We start from the raw sequence: 22,136 nt of genomic DNA on the forward strand, positions 1-22,136 counted from the left end.
GAAATTCCAGTTAGATGTTAGGGAAGAAAACTACAGTATGAGAGCAGTCAAACTTTGGGACTAGAGCCTGCAGATGATGTGACCTCCATTTTTTGAGTTATTCAAACTCCACTAGTCCAGGCACTGAACAACCTGATATAAGCCAACCCTTCTTTGAGTGCCTGGCTAACACAGATGACCTCCACAAATCCATATCTATATCCTAGGACTATGTAAATAGATCTGTCTTGAAAAATTAAAAAATTAATAAATAAAAAAATTGATAGAGCTACATTCTCATTGAAAGTGCGAGCTTTGTTTCTCAAAAATCAAATTCTCAGGAATATTTAATGCTCCATTTAACTGCTGAGGATGAGTAGCTTCTTAAAAACCCATAGCTGTTTTCGCTGGAGACAAGAGTTACTGAGTTTCACAAGTCAATGTGAGAATTTATTTTTTTTTAAACCTTCCTTCCAGTTATTGAAGGCAAAATATAGCTTATAGGTTAAAGCATGAGACACATTGGCTGAAAAGTAGTCTAATGCTGACTCAGTAGCAGACTTGTTAAGAAACTTTGAAGAAAATGTCTTAAGCTTTCATGCCTTTCATAGCATGTAAATTGGACTAGCAGGCTATTACACTGATGAGACAAATTCAGCACTGTTTATAATTTTTGTATTTGGGTGTAATGGAAAATATTGCTGTACTTCTTATTTGAGGAAAGATATGATTATATCTTATTAACATTGATTTTGCTGTAATTTTTAAATCACTAAAAGAGTATTCCTAAGCTTAACTGGTTATTGGAAAAACATTTATTTATTAAACCTTGAAAAGAGCAGTTAGACATTGCTAGGGAAAGTATTCTATTTTCTACATCAACTATTGCTTTTTATCTTGTGGAATCTTAGCATGGGGATAGGACAGAACATTTAATGAGCTTTTGGATTTAAAAGTCCCTAAGCATATGCCCTTAATTTGGAAGAAAGAGAGCATCCTTATTCTGAACACTTTTATTATTCATACTGAGCTCCTGGGAATGCAACATCAAGATTTTGAAATATGAGTTTGTCCTACCTTGCTACTTGTTGCATGGCCAGGCTTTGCAGCTATTCTGCTATACCACTGATAGAGAATGACATTTTGAAATTAAATGGGGTCAAGGAATAATTGCAGCTTTGAGGATACCTGTGTTGCGATGACAGATTTCTGGTAGCAGATGTATGAAGTAGATACAATGAAGAATAAAGCCAGCAGTGTTTTATAAAGATGATCATGATATTTCATAGAAAATTCACCCCACATCTTTCTTCTTTTCACATGCTTTATTCTCTTCATTTATAAAAAGTTTGAGTCAGTACTTTTCAATTATAAAACAACTGCAGTATACAAAAAGCATATGCAGAGTGGATGCTTACATCTCTCTAGAAGACTACCGTTTGATAAAGAGCTAGAAGCATTTCAGGAGTACCAGAACATTTTCAGCCTTTCAGGATGCCCGGCTTCAGGGTTGCTACAGATATTTTATCACTGTATCCTGAGGAAAATTGTCAGATCTCCTCTTAGTATTATCTGAACAACTGAGAAAGTCCTGCCAAGAGGATGAGTGGCCTTCATACCACAGGAGAGAAATACCTATGTCTATATATAACCTCAAACACATACTCCCATGTATTATACTCACTTTCATTACAATTAGTCCTCTTTCTTTCACCTGTAGCTCTCTCTTTCACCTGTAGCCACTTACAAGAAAATACATTTCACAATAACTGGAAGTATTTAACATTTATTGAACAGAACATAACATATCTTCACCAATGAACTTGATAAGTGAGAAGATAACTGGTCCAAGCCTGTCTGTCAGCTGTTTGTGGTTGATGAGCAATGGGTGTCACTTGAGGAAGCAGACAGAGCTGGGTTGCAGTAGCAGTTCCTCAGCAGCGCTTCTCTGCAAAGTCCAGGAGTCACAGGGAGCGAGGCAAGTGTCCTGCTATGCTGCTGGAGAGGGGCTGGGTAAGTGCTGCAAAGGTCCTCAGCAGAGCTCCTGAGGTACTGGAGGCAGACCAGGAAGAGGGAAATAGTATTAAACTCAAAAGAGAAGGCTGCAGATCTGTAAGGAGCTTAATGGCTCCTCGTGGGAGATAAAATTTCAGCAGAGCTGGGGGGAAACATTACAGGAGAGAAGTTAAAAGTACTTTGGGTTCTTAGTCCACTGCAGCAGTTGTGAATGTCATATTTTATGAAATCAGTGGAAGTAAAGTGGTAGTTAAAAGTATACTTTGGTATATTATTATTGCAGAAAGGGCTTTTGGTCTCCTTTAACAATAGCATTCACGCTTTCATAATCCTTTCTGAAATTCATTAAAAGAAGAAAGTGTTATTGGTTTTTGCAATTAATCTTTGAACAAAGAATGAGAAGAAAATTTTCATAATGATTCTACTGGTTCTTCATCTGATACTTTTCATGATGAGTAAATTTTTCAGAATCAGCTCAGATGCTGATCATCTCAAGTCACCCCCATAAAAGGTTGCCAGATCTGCCTTCAGTTTGGCACATTTAGACACCACCCATGATGTTCTCAAGTACTCATACAGCTCAGCAATGAAATGAAACCTCATCATGGGCAGCAGCAACAAGAGCCCAGACCAGCAGGTCAAGGACTACAGCAGGCAAGTCAGGAGTGTGATTATTCCACTCATTTACTACCTGTTCAGCCCCACCTGGGATGTGGTGTCCAGATTCTGTCTTCCCTGTCCAAGACAGACATAGAAAAATTCAGAGAAGCTTTATTTCCTCTGCTGGAAATATTCAAAGCTCAGTTTGATGAGACCCTGGATACCTTTGTGTATAGCCCTGCTTTCAACAGGAGGTTTGACAGTAAAATCTCTCAAGGTGCCTGCCAGCCTGGATGTTTTTAAGATTCAACAGTCACAATCCACCCAGACTGAGATATGCCTGTTACTTTCTGCAAAGTCATGCAGAGGTACCAAAACTGGCTCTGGAGGAGCTAATTGAAGTGCAGAAGCCTCTAAGCCTGGAAAACAGGGATAAATTTGATGAGGGAATGTCACTCCAACTCAGATTTATCACCAACTATCTTTTTAAAACTAGCTTAGATATTTCTACACAGCAATGTGTTCTGAATTGCACACAAAACCTCAGGCTCTCAGGGCAACATGCATAACTTCTATATCCAATGCTGTACAGAAAGACTCCATTAATTCTACTATTTTACCCCTAAAGAAACCATGTGCAGGCTGCTTCTGAATCTGAAACAAAAAAGTCCAGGGAAAAAATACTTCAGAAAAAGTGTAATGCAATGCTAGAACCTCTCACCAATTTAATGAACTTCTTCCTAGCCTGGAACTGATCTCTGTTGCACAGCTGAAATTAAGTTCATGCAAGGATAATCTTAGGTGTGGGCATGGAATGAGGTCAGACCCACTAACATGGATAGGGGAAAAAATCTGAAAACTAAGTGGAGATAGCTTTTGATACAGAATTTATTATCTTATTGTAAACTCACTGAAGAGAATAAAATCTTTCCTCTTAAGTTAAAATAAGAGGGTAAATGTTTTAACCAAAATAAGAGACATAAGGCAAATCTGGAGTGGATACAAAACAGGCATTGCTTTCTCTGCAGTTACTGTGCTAGAGGTACTTAGTAGTAAATGGTGAGCTCTCTCACCATGAGGGCTATAGAAATCATTGAATCACTTTCATTGATGATCCTGATTTGATGGTGCAGAGAGAAAAAGGCAGCAGTGGAAATTGCTACTCAGTGAGCTGTTGCTTCTCATTTTCATCTCAGTTGCACAATTAAACACATTAACTGCGTGCTTTATTTTCTTAAACTCCCCAAATTCTTATTATTACCGATATCAACAGGAAAGCTATTTTGGGGAAATCCTTTCTGTGAAGATGTACTTGAATTAGTGCTTTATGTGCTGACTTGAGAACCAGAAGCAATGGAGCTAAAGAGGCATGTTACTGTGGTCAGTCTAATCTATCTTGTTGAGAAGGTCAGGTCACTGCCCACCTGTCACTGTTTTGTTTTGGGACCAGAGCTCATACCTTCACAGATGCCCACCATGCCAGGCACCCACCAAAGCCTCTCTGTCACTTCCCTCTGCAACTGAACAGGGGAGAGAAAATATAAAAAAGGGTTCATGGGTTGAGATAAGGACCAGGAGAGATGATTCACCAAATACAGTCATGAGCAGGACAGACTCATCTTGGGGATATTAACTGAATTTATTACTAACAAAATCAGCAGGATAATGAGAAGTAAAAGCAGACCTTAAAAACACCTTCCTTCTCATCTCTACTTCCTCCTTCAGTCTAGTGTCAGAGGAAGATGGGGCAAGGTGGTGTGGTCATTTCGTCATGCATTGTTTCTTTCCCTGCTGTGATGTGGCATCTCTCCCCTGGGAGATGGCACTCTGTGAATTTCTCCTGTGTGAGTCCATCCCATAGACAGCAGCTCTTCACCAACTACTGCAACACAGGTCATTCTTGGCTGGGACGCAGTGCTTCCTGCTCCAGCATGGATTCCCCAAGCAGTCACAAGCCCTAGAAGGAAACCTGCTCTGGTGTGGGCTCCTCTCTCCATGGGTCTGCAGGTCCCTGCCAGGAGCCTATTCCAGCACAGGCCTCCCACAGGTTCACAGCCTCTTTTGGGCATTGACCTGCTCCAGCATGGGTCTCTTCCACAGGCTGCAGGTGGGTCTCTGCATCTCTGTGATCCTCCATGGGCTGCCAAGGCACAGCTGCTTCACCATAGACTTCACCATGGGCTGCAGAGGAATCTCAGCTCCTGTGCCTGGATCACCCCCTGCCCCTCCTTCTCCACTGAGCTTGGAGCTGCTCTTCTCGCATGTTCCCACCCCTCTCTTTTCTGGCTGCAAGTACAACTGCCATAATTACTTTTTTTCCCTTTTTTCTCCTTCTTCTTCAATATGTTATCACAGAGGCACTATCATCATTTCCAACTGGCCCAGTCTTGGCTAGTGGTACATCCATTCTGCAGCTGGCTGGCTTTGGCTCTGACAGAGGAAGCTTCTGGCAGCTTCTCAGAGAAGCCACCCCTGTAGCTTCCCCCACTACCAAAATCTGGCCATGGAAACCCATCAGGGTTTGTACACATCTTACAAAATTAATTCTGTACCAGCTCACATTGATGCTATTTGTACCTTCTCTACACCATGCTTCACTGACAACATGCAGATTAGTTTTATTTTACCTTTTCATCTATCATGTAGGGCTCATAGTATCATAAAGTCCTGTCAGTCTGTCTTCTGCTACTGCTTCATTAGAGCTACAGTGAATACATAAAATATTGGCTTCTTACTCTTTCCAGTGGTAAAGAAGATGTACAGAACATTAAATAGCCTGGATGAAATGAAAAGAAAGGGAAGCTATTTCATGACTTATTGTTTTGAGATCTGTTTTTCTGCAGAGAGGTCTAAAGATCAAGTACAGGACCAAGTACAGGACCCAGTGCAACCTCACAGCATAGGGCAGTCCAAACCTGAAGAATATTTGGACTGGCAAAACATCATTAATGCCACAAACAGCATGGCCCAAGATTTTCTGTGGACACCTGTGTCAATGAAATGGGGAGAAGCTAAGAGAAAACATATTTGGAGGACAGTGGGTCAAAGGGCAGGTGAGGGTATTCTTCCACAGCCCAGAACAGCAGCACTTACTGTGCTTCTGCACCTATGGCAGGGTTGTCTAGCTGTCTTCTTAAATATTTCAAGTGAACTCCAAATAGACAAAAGCTTTTAAAAATGCATCAATAATGAGATTAATGACAGCACAATTGGTTTCACACTTTGGTATATGCACTGAAGATCTTTTATGCAGCTAAAGTTATCATTTATATCAAAAATTATCATTGCTTATCATTTTTTCAGAATGGAAACTTCCAGATTTAACAGCAAAATGAACCATTTCAGCCCAAACAATTTGATGTAACTGAGCACTTGTGTGCCCACAGCACCTCACTCTCATATGCAGTGTAGCTGTGCTGATCAAGGAAAGGCTCTTGCAAACCAGCGTGCTTTGAGAATGCAGTGGAAAAATTCCCTTGCAGTAAATTCCTCCTTTCTGAAATGACAGTAGGAACCTGAATTCTTCTCTAATTCAACTGTAGCAGATACATCATGAATTTCATTGTATTTATGCTAAGGTAAGAAATCATCTTCATCTCAATCAGTGTTGGCAGGAAGCTTTGCTTTCTGTACTGCTCCTAGGCAGTAAGAGCTTAGACTAATGCAGGGAGGTTTGCTCCTCAGACAACACATTTTAGCATTCTAAGTTTCATAAATATCTGTATGTGTATATTCATCATGAAAGTGATCTTTGGTAAAATTATTTTTCCATGCACCTGATGATAGAGTCTGCAGTCAGAAATCAGATGAAATAAGCAATCTGGGAATAAAACCATATTAGCAGTTGCAGTACACATTTTGAGGGTGAGTAGCAATAGACTTGTGTTGAAATCCTTCTTAAAAATATATTCTTCCTTATAGCATGCTGCCTAACCCAGCAGGCAATTAGTGAGGTTAGTACCAAGTTCAAAAATATTTTAGGATGAGCACTGTCTTTTCAAGATGAAGAGAAAGACTTTTTTTTCTTGAAGAGTCATATATGCTTATAGAATTGATGCTGCATATATGATTTCTTTCTCTGCAGTCTAGTGTCATCTTTATGGTAGGTGTAATACATCTCCTTGTCAATCAGCTCCTCCTTCCTTTTTTTTCTTACCCTGGTAAGAACAAGCTCCCATAATGAGTGAATTGCTGTGCTGGATTCCTGATGAAAGGCACATCCCCTGAAAAACTTACTGGCTTGCAACAGATATGAGCTTGTAAAATCCTTCAAAAAAGAGGTAATATTTAAGTTGGTGATATACTATTAGAAGTGTGCAGTTAAATATAAGTAAGACACCTTCTCAGAAAGTCCATTTAGGCTGGAGACTGAACAGACACCTTTTGTATGATTTTTGTATGATTTTCTGATTCCTCCTCCTGCCCTTGGTGACAAGCACTGAGGCCAAAGCAGAGTCCAATAGAAAAGAGAAGGTATGGCAGAAGTTGGGCAAATTTCCAGGGTAATTAGTATTAGAACAGTTGGTTTCTAGATCTGGGATCCCTCCCACACTATCAAAGGAGGAATACTGCAGATTTTGAGGTGAACTTAAGTTTTGGTTGTTTTCAGTACTTTTCTGAAAGATCTGGATTCTGGTAAGACAGAACAGAAATTTGAGAAGGTTTTTACTGATGTGCTAAGCTTCAGCATGGTGCAGTTTTGGCATTTCTGAAGGAAAAGGTAGTGAGATAGGCTGAAGGGGAAACAGACTTTCTCCATGCCACTTTTCCTCAAGTACATTTAAGCAAATTTAAGAAAAGATGCCCAGGGATAATAACTTGCAAAGTGGGTATTTTTTTCCCCCAAAACAAGTAAAAGCTAGGAGGAGGACACCAGATGTATTTCCACTTTTCAGAGGAGCTTAAATTTATGGCTCTGTTATGTAAAGGCATGTGAAACAAGGAATTTCAAGCCACATTTTACTTCCTGTACTTTTCCAAAATGTTCCTTCAGATGTGTCACAGGCAGTAATTCTCACTTATGGGACACCTTGCACTGCCTGGGTGACAGCGACAAATCACAACTGATCCAGAACCCAGACAGAGATATTTTAAGAAACTTATTATCTATAAAATAGTTTTTGGCTGATACTGAATGTTTTTCCTTTTGTAGGTAATTAATATCTTTCTATTCAGGTACTTGAAATAGTAAAGCACACTAGAAATATGAGTCAAAAATAGGATTTTGTTGGTAACAACTAAAAGTTTTTCCAATTTCATATTGCCTTTAAGTTCTTCATATTAGCAGCTGATCTTTTATTTAATAATAAACTGCAAATAACCTGTCACAATTGCAACTTAATAACTGATTAAGCAGTCTTACACACTAGCCCCAGGCCCACAGCTGGCACTAGGAAGGACTCTGAGCAGATCAAAAAGCAGGCTTTTGTAAGGAGTACAAATTATTATGAATTATGTCTTCCTTGATTTTACACAATCCACATCACTTTATAGTGTTGTCAGGACCATCAGTCAAGCTTTACCCAGAACTGAGAGCTAGGTTACCTGCAGTCAATTTAAGGTGTCCAGGTCAGTCTTATTTTTTGCTTTGTCCCACTTAAATAAGTGAAGGAGAAGGGTATTTTTCTAGAAGACCCAACCACCATGCCACATGTGCAGTCCGCTGCTGAATTAACACCCCAAATCCTTGAGTCCTGGCAAAATAAATGTAGGCAAACAAAACACCTGTGTTGCTGAGGTTATTCTGTGCACAATTTTACGTTTGGAACAGCTGAAAAATCACTAACAGTGTGTATTATGCTTGAGCATAAAGGGCATGGTTCTCTTTCCTTGAGGACCTTTCATAATCCAGAGTAGAGGTATCTTGATGCTAATCAGACTCAGGACAAGCAGTCCTTGAAATCTGGCCCAGATTCTCATCTACTATTAAACAACCTTGGCCCTTGAAACTGTTGCTGTAATGCAGACTCAGACTAGGTGATGGTTGGAATCCATGTGATACAACACTACTATGAAAACACACCATCACACTTCTAGATGTTTAGGGTATTGCTAAGACTACCAGCAATTACTCAAAACTTGTAAAATTCATGCATTTCTAGTACCTGTGTTTAAAACGGGTAATACTCTAAAATAACCACATTACAGCTGAAAATCTAAACATACCAGTCTGGAATCCATTGTACATGTTGTTGGTAAATCCTGGGCAAAATTGCATCAATTTATCAGGGAAAATTAATTGCAACGATGTATACTAAGCATTCTATACCTATCTAGATCTTTATGCTAATGACAAATTAGAGACCAACAAGGGCAATGAGGGTGTCTATCCCAGATAATACTCCAGTATTTCATTATTTGGTTTAATCCTGGATTAAAGGATTGAAGATTTTCCAACTACAAACATGTGGGAAAAAGTCAGCCTGAAAAGCTCTTATTTGCTTTGACTGCTTGAGAAAACAGCATTGTTATTTATCAGCAAAATTAAATAACTTGTATGTTATGTAATTACTAGATTGCATCAAAAAGACACATCAATATACAACATTAAAACATAACTTATGTTTTAACTTGTTTAACTATGTGTTAGCTTATTTTATGCATCAAAAATATTGTATAATTTAAAAACCCACATACAGATGCTACCTGAAGGTTTTAAAAGTACTTTAGCTTTCTTTCTGCTGGGATGTATTCATTCTAAATCAAGACCTAGAAGAAGCCAAGACAAAATTACCAATTTGAGAGGGCACAAGTCTTGATTCAAGGATATCTTAGCTTTAGTTCTGGCTTTGCCATGGAGTTTTCAGCTTTTTATCTGTATGACTTTCAACAGACCTTTGAGACCAGCTTGCAGAAAAGTACTAGAGAAGAGCCAAACATTAGTGGTATGATCACCTTCTAATATTATCTAAACAGTTCTTTAGCTGTCAGCCACTGCTAAAATTGCAAAGTGCAAAAAGACAATTTCCATCACATACCAGTCTGTTGTGAAGTAGTGCAGAGCAGGACTTCCCTTGTGCTTTTTAACCAGATGTGAAGCAACAGGATGCAGTCAGTTAAAACGTTCTCATGTGAGATTACATTTAAAGGTTGTATGTCTATACTGTTGCTTTCAAAGCTACTATGCTCAAATATAACCATGTGTTCTGACAGAAGCATGTTAAGCCAGCAGGAGGGCAAAACTGACGTTGCATAGACTCCTTACAGAGACTCAGTCCCACAATAAGACAACCTTTACCACACACACACCTCACGGCAACCATCATTGCTCGATGAGCCTTTGACACTGGCATGGCTAATTGCTTTTTAATTAAATCTCCTAGTTTCCCTCTGCTAGCACTGTGCAGCTGTAATGATGGCATCATGTCCTGAGATCCAGACACTGAGCTAAAATCTTGGCAGAAAACAGAGCTGAGAAACGGTGATGGGCTCTAGAGTGAGCTTTATTTCATCCCTTACACTTTGGTGTCTCTGACCACATCCAAACCCACACTTAGTCAATCTAGATCATATTTTCCTCTTGTCCTGCCCTGTTTTCTCAAAACACACTTTCAAATCATCCTCTCCACTCTGGGGAACAACTCTTCCAAACATGTGTCTTGGTGAACTGTGAGGCTCACTTCTGTGTGTATAGTTTATCATTTTAGGCAGTAGTATAAAGCACTGTTCAGAAATGAGAGGCTTAGAAGACCTCTGATGGCTAAGAAGCAGCTGCAAGGTAAGGGATGCTGTGATGCAACTAAAAATCTTTCCAAGGTTGTGTGCCCATGGGCAGCCCTGTCCTCACACAGCACAGGGTTATTGTTTTGAAATAAGCTCAAAAAAAGGAAGTAAGGCAATAACTCTTTAAAGTATCAGGTCTTTTGCTTTTTATTCTTAGAGCTTACATAGAATGAAGAGCCAAGTAAGCAACACTTGAAGAGTGGAGATAAACTCTAATCTGTAAGTATACACAGATTAAAAAAAGAAAAAAAAGCCTTGGTTTGCAAAGTTTTTAAAAGAATGTTTGAAAGTTTAGGGCAGGGGGGAGAGAATTCAGTCATCAATTTGTTTTATTTTGAAGCCATTTTCTGCACAAATGTTTTCTCACGATGTTTGGTAATTTCCTAGCAAGGGAGAGTATTGCTTCATTCTTTTCCATATTGCTATCCTGTAGTTTTACACTGTCTTCTAAAACTGGTAGGCAGTGCTTTTTGTTCTCATCTATCTTTTTGTGTGTGTTTGTTATCACCCAGTCTCTATAAGGACAAGAAGGGTTTGTTCTCTCTGTTAAAATACAGCTAAGGAGGTAAATAATCCTTTTTAGGAACACTTCATGGTTTCCAATTTTTTGTGTAAAAATAGTGACAGTCTCAAATGAAAGAGGGACTAACTCAACATGCTTTTCTGTCCCATTTGTTCTTCAATGGACTAAATTGAAACCACAAAATATCAGTATAATGTTGACACAGCCTGCAAGACATGAGCTGTTAAGCTACCGAATGAATTAGGGGAATCATGAAAACTTGTTTCAAAAAAGTCAATGTCTAAATGTAAAAATGTGCTTGATATTTAGCATTATTTTATGTTTAGTGTTTTCCATTAAGCAGGTTTTTATACTTCAGACTTCAGTGGTGTGTGTTTATTTTGAAATGAAAGAAGTTCGGCAATTATTCTAGTGGTATAGCCTGCATTACCATAACACAGCATGGAATCAGAACAAAATTAAATGCAATTACAATGCCCTCAACAGAAAACATCTTTGAGACTAAATGAGGATTCTGTGAAGCAGATGCAGATTTTAAACACAATTTTTGTTAAAAATTATTTGTATCTTGCACTTCCTCCAACCTAGTCTAGTTCAGTGAAGGAGTGTCAGCTCTGTCGAACACTCATTTTTCAATTTATTAAGCCTGTCGAAAATAGAAATCTTTCATTTGAGTTGAACTTTTTTCTCCTCCAAATTCAAATGAAACTTCTCAGTTGGGTGCATGCAGACAGCAAATGCTTCTTCTGCAGAACCCAACTGTCAGAACACATGAAAATCTGTGTGAAGCCTGCCAGTCTCTCAGCAGACATGTATGGGGGGATAAATTTTGCAAATGCTTGTTATACAGAGTAGAGCTCACTGTTTGACAGAGATTGTAAGAGTGTCATAATTCCTGACAAATGAGGTGGGGTTTTTTTAATAAGTTGATATAATGTTGATGTAACATAATGGTGACTCATGGAAAATAGCATGCAATGAAGGGAACAAGCCAGTGACAGGCTGATCTGGATTGCTAAATCAGGCACAAAGTAGAATAAGCATTTTACCCCTGCCAAATGCAAAGTTCTTCATCCAAGAACCAAGTACAAGTGTAATGGCAGTTCACTGAGGAGCCACAGGTATGGATCTTCTGTCTCATATCAGGTATCTATGGGGGAAGTCTAAATTTGACAGAAGGTTTTCAAATCTGAAGACAGAGGCAGAAGCACATCAAATGCCTGGAAGCTGAGGTTGTACAAATTCTGTCCAGAAGTATGGTTAATCTTTTTTTTTCTTTCTTACCTTTTTTTTTTTTTTTTTAATAGTAAGATAAATAGCAATAAGATAAAAGAGAAACAAGTTCCTGAGTGTTGGAATTAATATTTCCTACCTGGAAAATTTTGACACAAATAAACTGTTTTCATAAATCATAGAATTATGCAATGATTTGGGATGAAAGAGGCCTTCAAGATCATCTAGTTCCAGCAGCCATGCTATGGGAAGGGATACATTCCACTAGACCAGGTTGCTCAAATCCCCATCCAGCCTGGCCTTGAACACAGACAGGGACTGAGAATTATGACTTTTTCTGTCCTGAAGAGAGCAGTCCAGGGAAGTCCCACAGACAGTGCTGCACAGTCAGTCACATGAAATGAGAGTGATGGCATTATCCATACTGACAACTGACAAATCTTGAATGCACAAGAATCTTTTTGCTGATCACATTTCTGAAAGAAACTAGCCTCTGGCCTGTTGGCAACCTACCTCCTTTGTCAGACTGAAATAGCTATTTTTGCAATTGTCCCCCAGCCCTTGCCACCAGCAGCTGCTGTGGCATCCAAATGAAGCGGTGCCCACTCGTGCCTTGTGGCTGCTCCAGGCTCATGTCCGGCAGAAGTTCAGCCAAGTCATGAAAGGCTTAACACAGAGGAAGACCAAACCTGGCTCCAAGACTTGAGCAGTATCACTGGACTGAGAGCTGCTAAAGGGGGTGGGAAGGCACAGAAACGAGAAGAGTTGTGTCTTGTAAGGTCCATATTAATTCTTTTTCCACGTGTCTCCTGCTAAATTCTGGCAAAAGGACTTGTAGGTAGCATTTCAGGTCAGTAGGTTATAGCATGGTGAATGTCAGTATGATAGGAAACCTCATTTCACCAGAAAGCAACATTTCCTCTGTGAAACATGCTTTGTGTTATGTTACACTCTGTATTCATCACATAATGATATTCCAGTGGGGTGCCTGTACTGCTGGGGAGCTGATAATCTGCTATCACAGCTGCTTGTTGGGTTTTTTTGAAGATTAATGAAAATTACATATCCTGCAGAATGTTACCATGCAGGGATTTAATGATGACTGGAGAATTCTGCAGAAATCAACATTTCAGTGATTCAGTCACCTATTTGCAGACAGAAATAGGTCTCTTGATGCCTAAAAGTCAGGTTATCTGACTTCTGCCTACCTGTTCTTACTGCCTTCAGTTCAAGTTTCACTGGCCTCCGAAGGGTGACATCAAGAGGAGATCCCAAGTGCAGCCTTGCTGCTGGGTCTGCTCACACCAAGCCACATTTCCAGTGTGTTGCCTTTCCCCCCCGTGACACTTTTAAAAGTATTAAACTTTAAATATGCTTTTTAAATCAAAACAATGTGGTAATGCCTGTTTTTAGAGACATCTTTTCAAACTTAAATTCTTCAACAATTTGGAAAAACTGATGAAGAGCCCTTGCTAATCCCTTCTGACCTGCATGGTTGTAAGGATGAAATCGTCTCAGAAACGAAAACAGAACTGGAAGGAACTTGCACCATTTCTGATGCAAGAGCTGCAGTGTGCCAATCTTCAGTGTCTTTGATAAAAAGTTCCTTCACTGCAACCCACTGTAATTCTCTTAATGTACTGGAATCAGTTGTCCACATAACTCTGAAATGCAAGATCAAATACAAAAGTCAGTAATGCCAGCAACCAACACATCAGTTTGAGATATGGCACCTATATTTATGCTGATTATAATAAGATATCTGGCATCTCTGATGCATTGGAATAGCTAGAGAATAACTTTTCAATGTATGAAGAGACCTTGATTACTGTGAGGGTAAGTGTTTAGAAATTTTTCTAAGAAACAGCACAAAACACCTGAGGTGAATAACAGATATTCATTCCCCATTATGAGCAAAACCAGTATATAAGAATTTTCTGTTTGCAGCATTTTCTCTTTCCTATAAAATGAGTGGACTGCTAAAAAAGTTTTTCCCCTCCCAACTCTTGGTAGTTCGTGTTACCTAAAAAAATTAAAGTTGAAACACCATTCATACAAAGAAATTGAGGAGCTATTTCCTGAAGTGAAAAGCATTTGAGTATTAAATGAGAAATCACAAAAACTTGTGAGAAAACTCCTTCTTGTGTTGTGGATTCACTGGTAGAATGGACTCTTACTAGAATCAGTTTTAAGTTACTTTTCAGGTAGCAGTACCAGTATAACTCTAATAGTGCAGAGCCCAACACTGTTCAGTTTTCCCAGGTTCTTTTCTGTAACTGAAATGTGAACATTCCCTGGACATTTTTACAGATGCTTCAGGATAACACCCTACCTGAACTCTTCCCCCCCTATATGATCTTGTAGTACTTAAAATACTAACAGGAGCTGCATTTAGATGTATAAGAATTATTTTTAATCTCTCTTTTAGAGAGTAATATATTAAAAACATATAGCATACCTTTTATGCTTGCTATTGACTTGGATCTAGCTTCTGCTTGGGTCAGATAGGATGATTTACACTCACCCAGGATGTCCTTTCCTAATGTTTTCTAGCAGCCCATTTCATAACACTCAGTTACTACATGTAAGATATGAAATGGCCCTGAGAAGCAGGACAGAACTGCCCACGCTTCTAGGCCTGGCAGGATCTAAGCAGGATTTCCATGGAGTCTGGGTTTACATGGTGTTTAATCCCTTGTTCAGAGAAACTGTCCATGGAGAAGAAGTTGATTGTAATGTGTTCAAAACTCAGCTCTCAGAGTAGCAAACAGAATTTGTATCTTGGATAGAACAACATATGGCTGTTGTCTAGCCCTAGGAAGGACAGATTTGTGTTGCAAATAAACAAATTGATGAATGAGTAGCAGAATGAAAACAGTATCTCTGATCTTCACTGTAAAAGCATGCAGATGCTCAGAAGAGAGGAGAAAAAATAACACAGCACAAAACCATCACAATGATGTAATTTTTCTAAGGATCATTTCTCCCCATATATTATGGATTCATGCTTGTTTTTAGGAGTATGGCTGGAAATGTCTTAAGGACTAGAGCAGTTATTTGCCCAACCTTCTCATCCATTTCCCCCTAGGCTGGAGGATGTTTGGATAAAAGTGCAGGTTACAGCTACAGATGCCATCTGTGAGATTTCAGGATTATTCCTTGAGCAAGAGCCAGGTGGGAAGCTATTCTGGCTTTTTAGGTAGACCATCTCATTCCTACCTTATCTTAGTCTTTCTGTATTCTTTCATTCCCAGAATACGTACCAGGAGGATTTCAGGAACATGACTGAAGGGATCAGGAACAGCAGTGACTCCTCTTCTGCCTTTGTTCACAGCAGCACCGTGAGTGCCATACTGGTCACTGTCTACTCGGTTGCCTTTGCTGGAGGTGGAATTGGGTCCATCACGATGTCCTTCGTGCTGCTCAAGATGAACACTCTGTCTGTCACCACCACAGCCATCATTAACCTGGTCGTTGTGCACAGCCTCCTCCTCCTCACGGTGCCCTTCCGCCTCCACTACTACGTCAAAAAGAAGTGGGTATTTGATATGCCATTTTGCAAAATGGTGAGTGCCATGGTGCACATCCACATGTACCTGACCTTCGTGTTTTATGTCATCACGCTGGTGATCCGGTGGCTCATCTTCTTCCAGTGGAAGGACAAGGTGGAGTTTTACAGGAAGCTGCATGCCATTGCGGCAAGCGCTGCCGTGTGGGTCTTCGTCATGGTCTTTGGGGTGCCGCTCTTCTACTTTGAGTATGGACGCTCGGGCTTATACAACAGTACAACGTGCTTCAAGTTCCACAAAGAACTACAGCACCAGAGTGTGAAAGCCCTGAACTACACCATAATTGTAGCTGTTGCCCTCATTTCTTGTGTCCTCTTGGGCTTGCAGATTTTAATCCTGGTAAAAGTGGCGAGAAAATTTTCCACCTCCCTCTGTTCACACCAAGAATTCTGGGCCCAGGTGAAAAACTTGATTTTCATCTGGGTCATCATAATTTGGTTCCTTCCTTATCACCTGTTCAGGGCCTACTACATACAGCATGTGAGTGATTTTGACCAATTAGAAAGCTACAATGAGGTTTTTTTGAGCCTGACTGCCCTGAGCTGTCTGGACTTGCTGTCATTCATGCTGAGTGGAAGCCGCTTCTTCAAGCAAAATGTGGGGATGCTCCACAGGAGGCTGCCTTGCTGCTAGCATCAGCCTCCTGCAGCATGTGCAGGACCTGGGATAGGACAGTGGTGGACAGGCATGGCAGAATCCCTCCCCAGCAAGTGTGGGTGTGCTCTGGAAATGGCACAACACACTTGCACAGGGCTTTGCACATCAACTTCTTGTAATGTAATGGAACAAACTGCGTCCAGGCTCTCAGCTGGTAAACAGGAAGGTGACCTCAGCAATTTCCTCGTGGTGCTACCCAGTGAGCTGTGGATGGACCTGGAGAAGAGGGAAGAAAGGTCATGGGCTCTTCTGTCTTACTGTTTTTACATCAAGATTTGTGAAGTTAAAGGCACTAGGAGGAGACTTGAGAATTGCAGTGTAGAAACACAAATAAAGAAGCTGGTTTTTATGGACTAAGGTGAAGATTTTTGAAACTTAAAGGTCTATATCATTTTCCCATACATTTCTTATTTATTTCCCACAAGCTTCCATAAAATATCAGGGAAGATATTGTTCTTCCTGAGTCAATCTGTTTCTTTACTGTCAAGAGAAGCATAACTTTCTAAGTGAATTGAACAATTAAACCAGCTATTTAAAACTAAACCAGTGATAGTTATTTCTTAAAATATTTTCTCAAAATCACTTTTGAGATGGTATCACTGCAGCAGATTTTTTACCTTTTTCACATTATGAAAATATAGCTAAAAGAAATTATACACTATTACTGAAATAGACATTACAAATTAAATTTATTCATAAAATTGTTCAATTTTGTATTATTATTCACAAAATTGTTCAATTAAAAATATTTTATAGTCAGACAATTTTTTCTTAGATCATTCAGACATTTGTCTTCTCTTCAAAAGATAAGCATTTTAGGTACCCAAGGTAACAATGCTTTTTTTTTAAAATCCTATGTTGATTTTGTGCATTTATGAAGTTTATAAGCAGTTACTCACAGTATCTTTAGCTAGAAAGTAATTCTATAAATTTTATACCCTGTACTGGTAGAAGGAATGAAAATGTTACTGCTTGGAATGGAGGGATGGAAAAAGCTAATAGACCTAGTATAGCTAAAAAGTATATTATATGTCAGTGAGGCATAGTCAGTTGCTGTCTCTGAAGACAGCAATAAATTCCACTAAAAAAGATGAAAAATTTGGTAAAATATTTATTTGAAAGATATTGAGGCTTTCAAAACTCAGCTGCTTTACATCTATCCACAAAAAATAATATAAATCTCCAACTCCTCTAATCCAAGACATCAATGGTTAATGTATCTTTCTTTTGCCATCTGAATAAGGCCACATTTTTTCATCTAGAGTTAGTGGGACAATAATTCAATCATTTAACTAATTAGAGGTTGTCAGCTGATCAATTTCCATGAATGTCTCCTCATGATGCTGTTGAAATCCACCTTTTCACCCTTGTGAACCTTTCCATTCCTTTCTGCTTCACCTTCAACATATCTTGCACATCAGACAGCAATAAAATAACTATTGATTATTTTTATATTGGTTGATCTTGTTATACCTGTGAAATCTCATTGCTATGCTCATTGCTTTTGGTCCCACCAAGATGGTCACTTTATGGGATCCCATCTCTTCAACAGTCTTTCTACCTTATCTTTCTTCCTTCTTGCTTCAAGGTCTAGCAGGATGTTTATCAGGGTGTTTGATCATAAGAAGGTATTTTCAGGTCAGAGTATGAGTCATGCTACACAACATCAAAAGGTGGAAATCACTGAAACTCATAACATAGGTGAGGTGTTGGGCAGCTCTCATGGCTCACCCTTGGCAAACAGCCTGGACCACATCTGTTAAGAAAGAAATGAGAGAGAGCTTGCAGTGTGTGTGTGTGTGTATCTGAGAAAAATCTGTCCAAGAAGGCATTTGTTCCTAAAAGATCACAGTAAAAAGGGTGACAGCTGCTACAGAGACTTTCAAAACATGGAAGGAGTCAACTTGAATGTGCAGTTCACTGCTAGTTATCTGTGTGTCATTTAAGAAAGCAATAAACTGCTATGATCCATATTTGTTTTAAAGCCACACAAACAAATCATATTCTTCTTGTGGTTAGAGAGGATGGAAATTGGCATAACATTTTTGTTTCCTCCCATAGCAATGTGGTGGGTTTAAGAAAATGCCTTGTATGCATTCCGTAGGCACTGCGTAGCTTTGTAACATTATATTAGAACCCTTCTACTATAATAAAGTTATTAACAAACAAAATGACTATGTGATGAGAAAGTAAAGTCTCTCCTACAAAAAATGCACATAAATTAAAATTATTTTATGTGTGAATTTAAAATTAAACATAAACCATGATTTTACAAACAGTACTTCCTGGCTATACAGCCCAATTAATCTTGTTCATCCACGTGCTAAAATCACAATTAATTTAATTCTTGTAAAAATACACACTTTCGCAGTAGCCTGCATCATAGCACCACAAAAAAATAGTAGTGACATTTTTCTCTGAATAAAAATTGATGCTAATGATGTTAATACTAACTCAGTGTGATAATGAGCAAATTAGGGGGTCCAATAATTCCATGATTTAAGTTGGTGATGTTATCCAGCTACAAGTCATGATTTTTATGGGACTGTCTATGCAAACTTTATGTCTACCACTTGTCTTGCCTTGTGAGAGTCAGTGTCTGGCAGAGAAAGCCTTCTCCTGCCCTGAGAGAATGAACTCTCTTAACTCTGCCAGGAATTGGCCACAACAGAGGAAGGGGAATTTCCAGCTACAATCATCTGCTCGGTCAGAGGCACCACAAGCCTGAAGGAGACTCTTTTTTGCTGACTGGGTGACAGAGGATAGTACTAGACCAGGAAACAATCATGAACATAAACACACTATTACAGAAGGACATAGTGGGGATAGAATCTGAAGAATAGGACTGGGAACGAGTAGAGGAGAATACCAGCATACTTCAGCCACAGAGCAACAAGGTAAGGTGACTGTGTCTCTGATCTTCATCTCAGGTTATTTATTTAATCCTTAAAGTTGCTAAAAAGTGGTTTTCTCACTGATGGGATCAAACTTGCCCTCAGACACTCTTTGTTCCCGCTCCTCCATCACTCTTTCCATATGGCTGGAATTTGCCTGCTGAATGTCTCTCAGCTGCAACAGTTCCGTCTCCAGCTCACCAGGGAATCATGGAAAATAAAGTCAAGGCAAGGACAAATACAGCAAGACTGCATTTTGCAGCAATCCTGATCTGAGGCTTTTATCAGACTGGAATTTTACTTGTCTAATTCCCCTTAGGACACAGATCTTTTCTTTCCAGGCAGTTTTCCACAGTCTGTGTCACTTGACATTTCCATTTCCATTTCCATTTCCATATATTCCCAATAACCAGGGTGCCTTAGACTAAAAGTACTGGTTGAGGAACTTCCACAGCTGCAGGTCAAGAAAGGGGTTTTGGGGCTTTCAGGCACTTGATGCTTTCTCCAGGGATAGACAGAGATGGGCATGAAAAACCCTGAAGGCAGCAGAGGCAGCAGGTCCTGAACAAAAGCCTCAACAGGACTGCAGAATTGGACATTTCTGATCCATAAAGTCACCCATTTCTGCTGTTTTCAGAGAAATAGGACTTGGCATGCATTTTCCCTGTAAGTAAACCCTATAGCTAAGACTTGATTGGAAGGAAGGGTTGGTTTCAAAAGTAAAGGGGTCATTAATAAAACACCAGCTTGACTTCCCAGACAAAAATTTCAGAAAATCAAACTAAACTTTCTGACACTCAGTGATGTAATTTTCCTCACTTGCAAACAGCTGCTTAATAAACCAAATGTTTTGCTGAACAGAGAAAAAACAATAAAGATAATACACAGTGTCCATTCCCTGGAGTCTAACTATTAGTAATATTTTTAATATAGTAATAATAATAAGTAATAATATTAGTAATATCTTTGCTCTGGTGAGGCAGCAGACATGCCAGCTGGCTGCTTTTACCCTCAACCAGTAACTTCCCTCATCCCCAGTAATGTCTCCAGTTTGGGAATGTCATGCTGGTTTTGCTCATCAGCTCTGACAGCTGTACCCTCAGGGAATTGTGTGTCAGTCACATGTCACTGGGGCTCAGAATCACAAAATCAAAGACTGGGTAAGGTAGAAAAGGCCCACAGTGGGTCATCAGTTCCAGCCCCCATGCTCAAGCACCCTAGAGGACATAACACAGGATTGCATTTAGATGGTTCTTGATATCTCCAGTGAGACAGACTCCACAGCCTCTCTGGGTAACCTGTTCCAGTGCATGGTCACATCCCAGTAAAGAAGTTCCTCTTCATATTCAGCTGGAATTTCCTGTGCACCTGTTTCTGCCCATTGCCCCATGTCCTTGTGCTTGGCACCACTGAGAAGAGCCTGGCTCCATCCTGTTGGCACCCTCCCTTCAGATACTGATAGACATTGATGAGGGCCCCTTTAAGACATCATTTCTTGGGCTGAACAGGCCCAGATCTCTCAGCCTGGCCTGTTAAGGGAGAGGCTCTAGCAGAGCTGTAGAGGTGCTCATCTTTGTAGCCCTTCACCGGACCTGTTCCAGGAGCTCCATGTCTCCCTTGTACCCAGAAGCCCAGAACAGGACACAGCACTCCAGAGGTGGACTAACCAGAGCTGAGTAGAGGAGCAGGATCACCTCCCTTGACCTGCTGGAAAAGTTCTTCCTAATGAACCCCAGGGTGGTACCACTGTCCATCTTGGCCACAAGGGCACTGTAGCCTCATGGACACCCAGGACCTCCAGGTCCTTTTCTGCAGAGCTGCTTTCCATCAGGTTGACTCCCAGCCTGTGCTAGTGCAGGGGGTTATTATTCCCCAGGTGCAGGACCCTGCGTTTGCCTTTGTTGAATTTTGGACAAGTAGGTTCACACAACTCAGGTCTTTCTACTGGAAATTATGCCAGTCCCATAGCTGGGAAGGGTAATGCACAACCATCTGGGGCTCAGTTACCAGCTCCAGATAGTAGAGCTGGTAACTGAGCCACCCATAGCAGGGTCATAATCAGGAAGGGACACGTTCCCAATGCCAACACAGGCAGGAGAGATATTGGCAGAGAAATTTGATAGCATCCTGAAAGGTTTCACTGAACCTGCAGGAAGGAAGACCCTGACTTGTGCTCCACAGGGAACACACATTGAGGGAAGGACTCATGGAAAAGAGCTCATAGCCCCTGATCTGCTTCAGAGTTCTGCAGCGTGGAGAAATACAGCAACCAGCCACTGATTGAGGTGGGGAGACACATGGAGTGATGGCACCATGATCTCTAACGACAACATGTAAGAATTGCACATAGGGCTTTGTCTTCCCAGTACATTTCTTCAGTGGAGCAAGACCTCACAGACCTCTACATTAATGGGAAAATGCAATGGACAGCCTTCAATCATACCCTTGGAAAGTCTCACCTGTCTGGAGGCTGCATGGAGAGAAACACAAATGGATGTAAGTTCTGCATACATGGAGACAGAGCACAGTCCCTGTCCTCTGCTACAGAAAGAGCAGCTGAATGAGAATCCTCTCAAGACATGAAATGTGTCTGTACACTACAAATAACATCACAGTTTCACATAGGCAAAAGCAGCATATAAATTCAATTCAGCTTACAAGAATTAAACTGTCTTTACAGTGAACTGGCCTTCAGAAGTTTAAACCTGAACAGCAGACAATCTGTACATAATATAATGAACCTGTGAAGTGGCTATTAAAAAAATTAAAAACTGGCAATTTGCTGTTCTTTCAGAAAATAATGGTCATTTTATTAGACCCCTGGACCACATTCTTTGTTTGGTCATCACCTGGAGTACCTAATGGTTTCCAGCATTTCACAAAATGTCACCTTTTATCACTACTGTTCTAGTAGGGAAGGTCAGGTCAAATATCAATCCAACA

The 22,136-nt window shown here is 40.1% G+C and overlaps 1 protein-coding gene across 2 annotated transcripts; it reads left to right on the forward strand.

Annotated features, from left to right (window-relative positions):
- The first annotated feature begins 1,833 nt into the window (after positions 1-1,833).
- LOC107214408 (probable G-protein coupled receptor 141) lies at positions 1,834-16,842 on the forward strand. 2 transcript variants are annotated; one of them, XM_015649799.3, is made up of 3 exons: positions 1,835-1,992; positions 10,475-10,536; positions 15,328-16,842. In XM_015649799.3, exon 3 carries the CDS (start codon positions 15,355-15,357, stop codon positions 16,273-16,275), a length of 921 nt encoding a protein of 306 aa, XP_015505285.1. In that variant the 5' UTR covers positions 1,835-1,992; positions 10,475-10,536; positions 15,328-15,354; the 3' UTR covers positions 16,276-16,842. The 2 variants fall into 2 exon arrangements, with proteins under 2 accessions (XP_015505276.1, XP_015505285.1); XM_015649790.3 differs by lacking the exon at positions 10,475-10,536 and having other exon boundaries at positions 1,834-1,992.
- Positions 16,843-22,136: the final 5,294 nt, after the last annotated feature.

The sequence above is a fragment of the Parus major genome, chromosome 2, assembly GCF_001522545.3.
Source record: "Parus major isolate Abel chromosome 2, Parus_major1.1, whole genome shotgun sequence".
NCBI lineage: Eukaryota > Metazoa > Chordata > Aves > Passeriformes > Paridae > Parus > Parus major.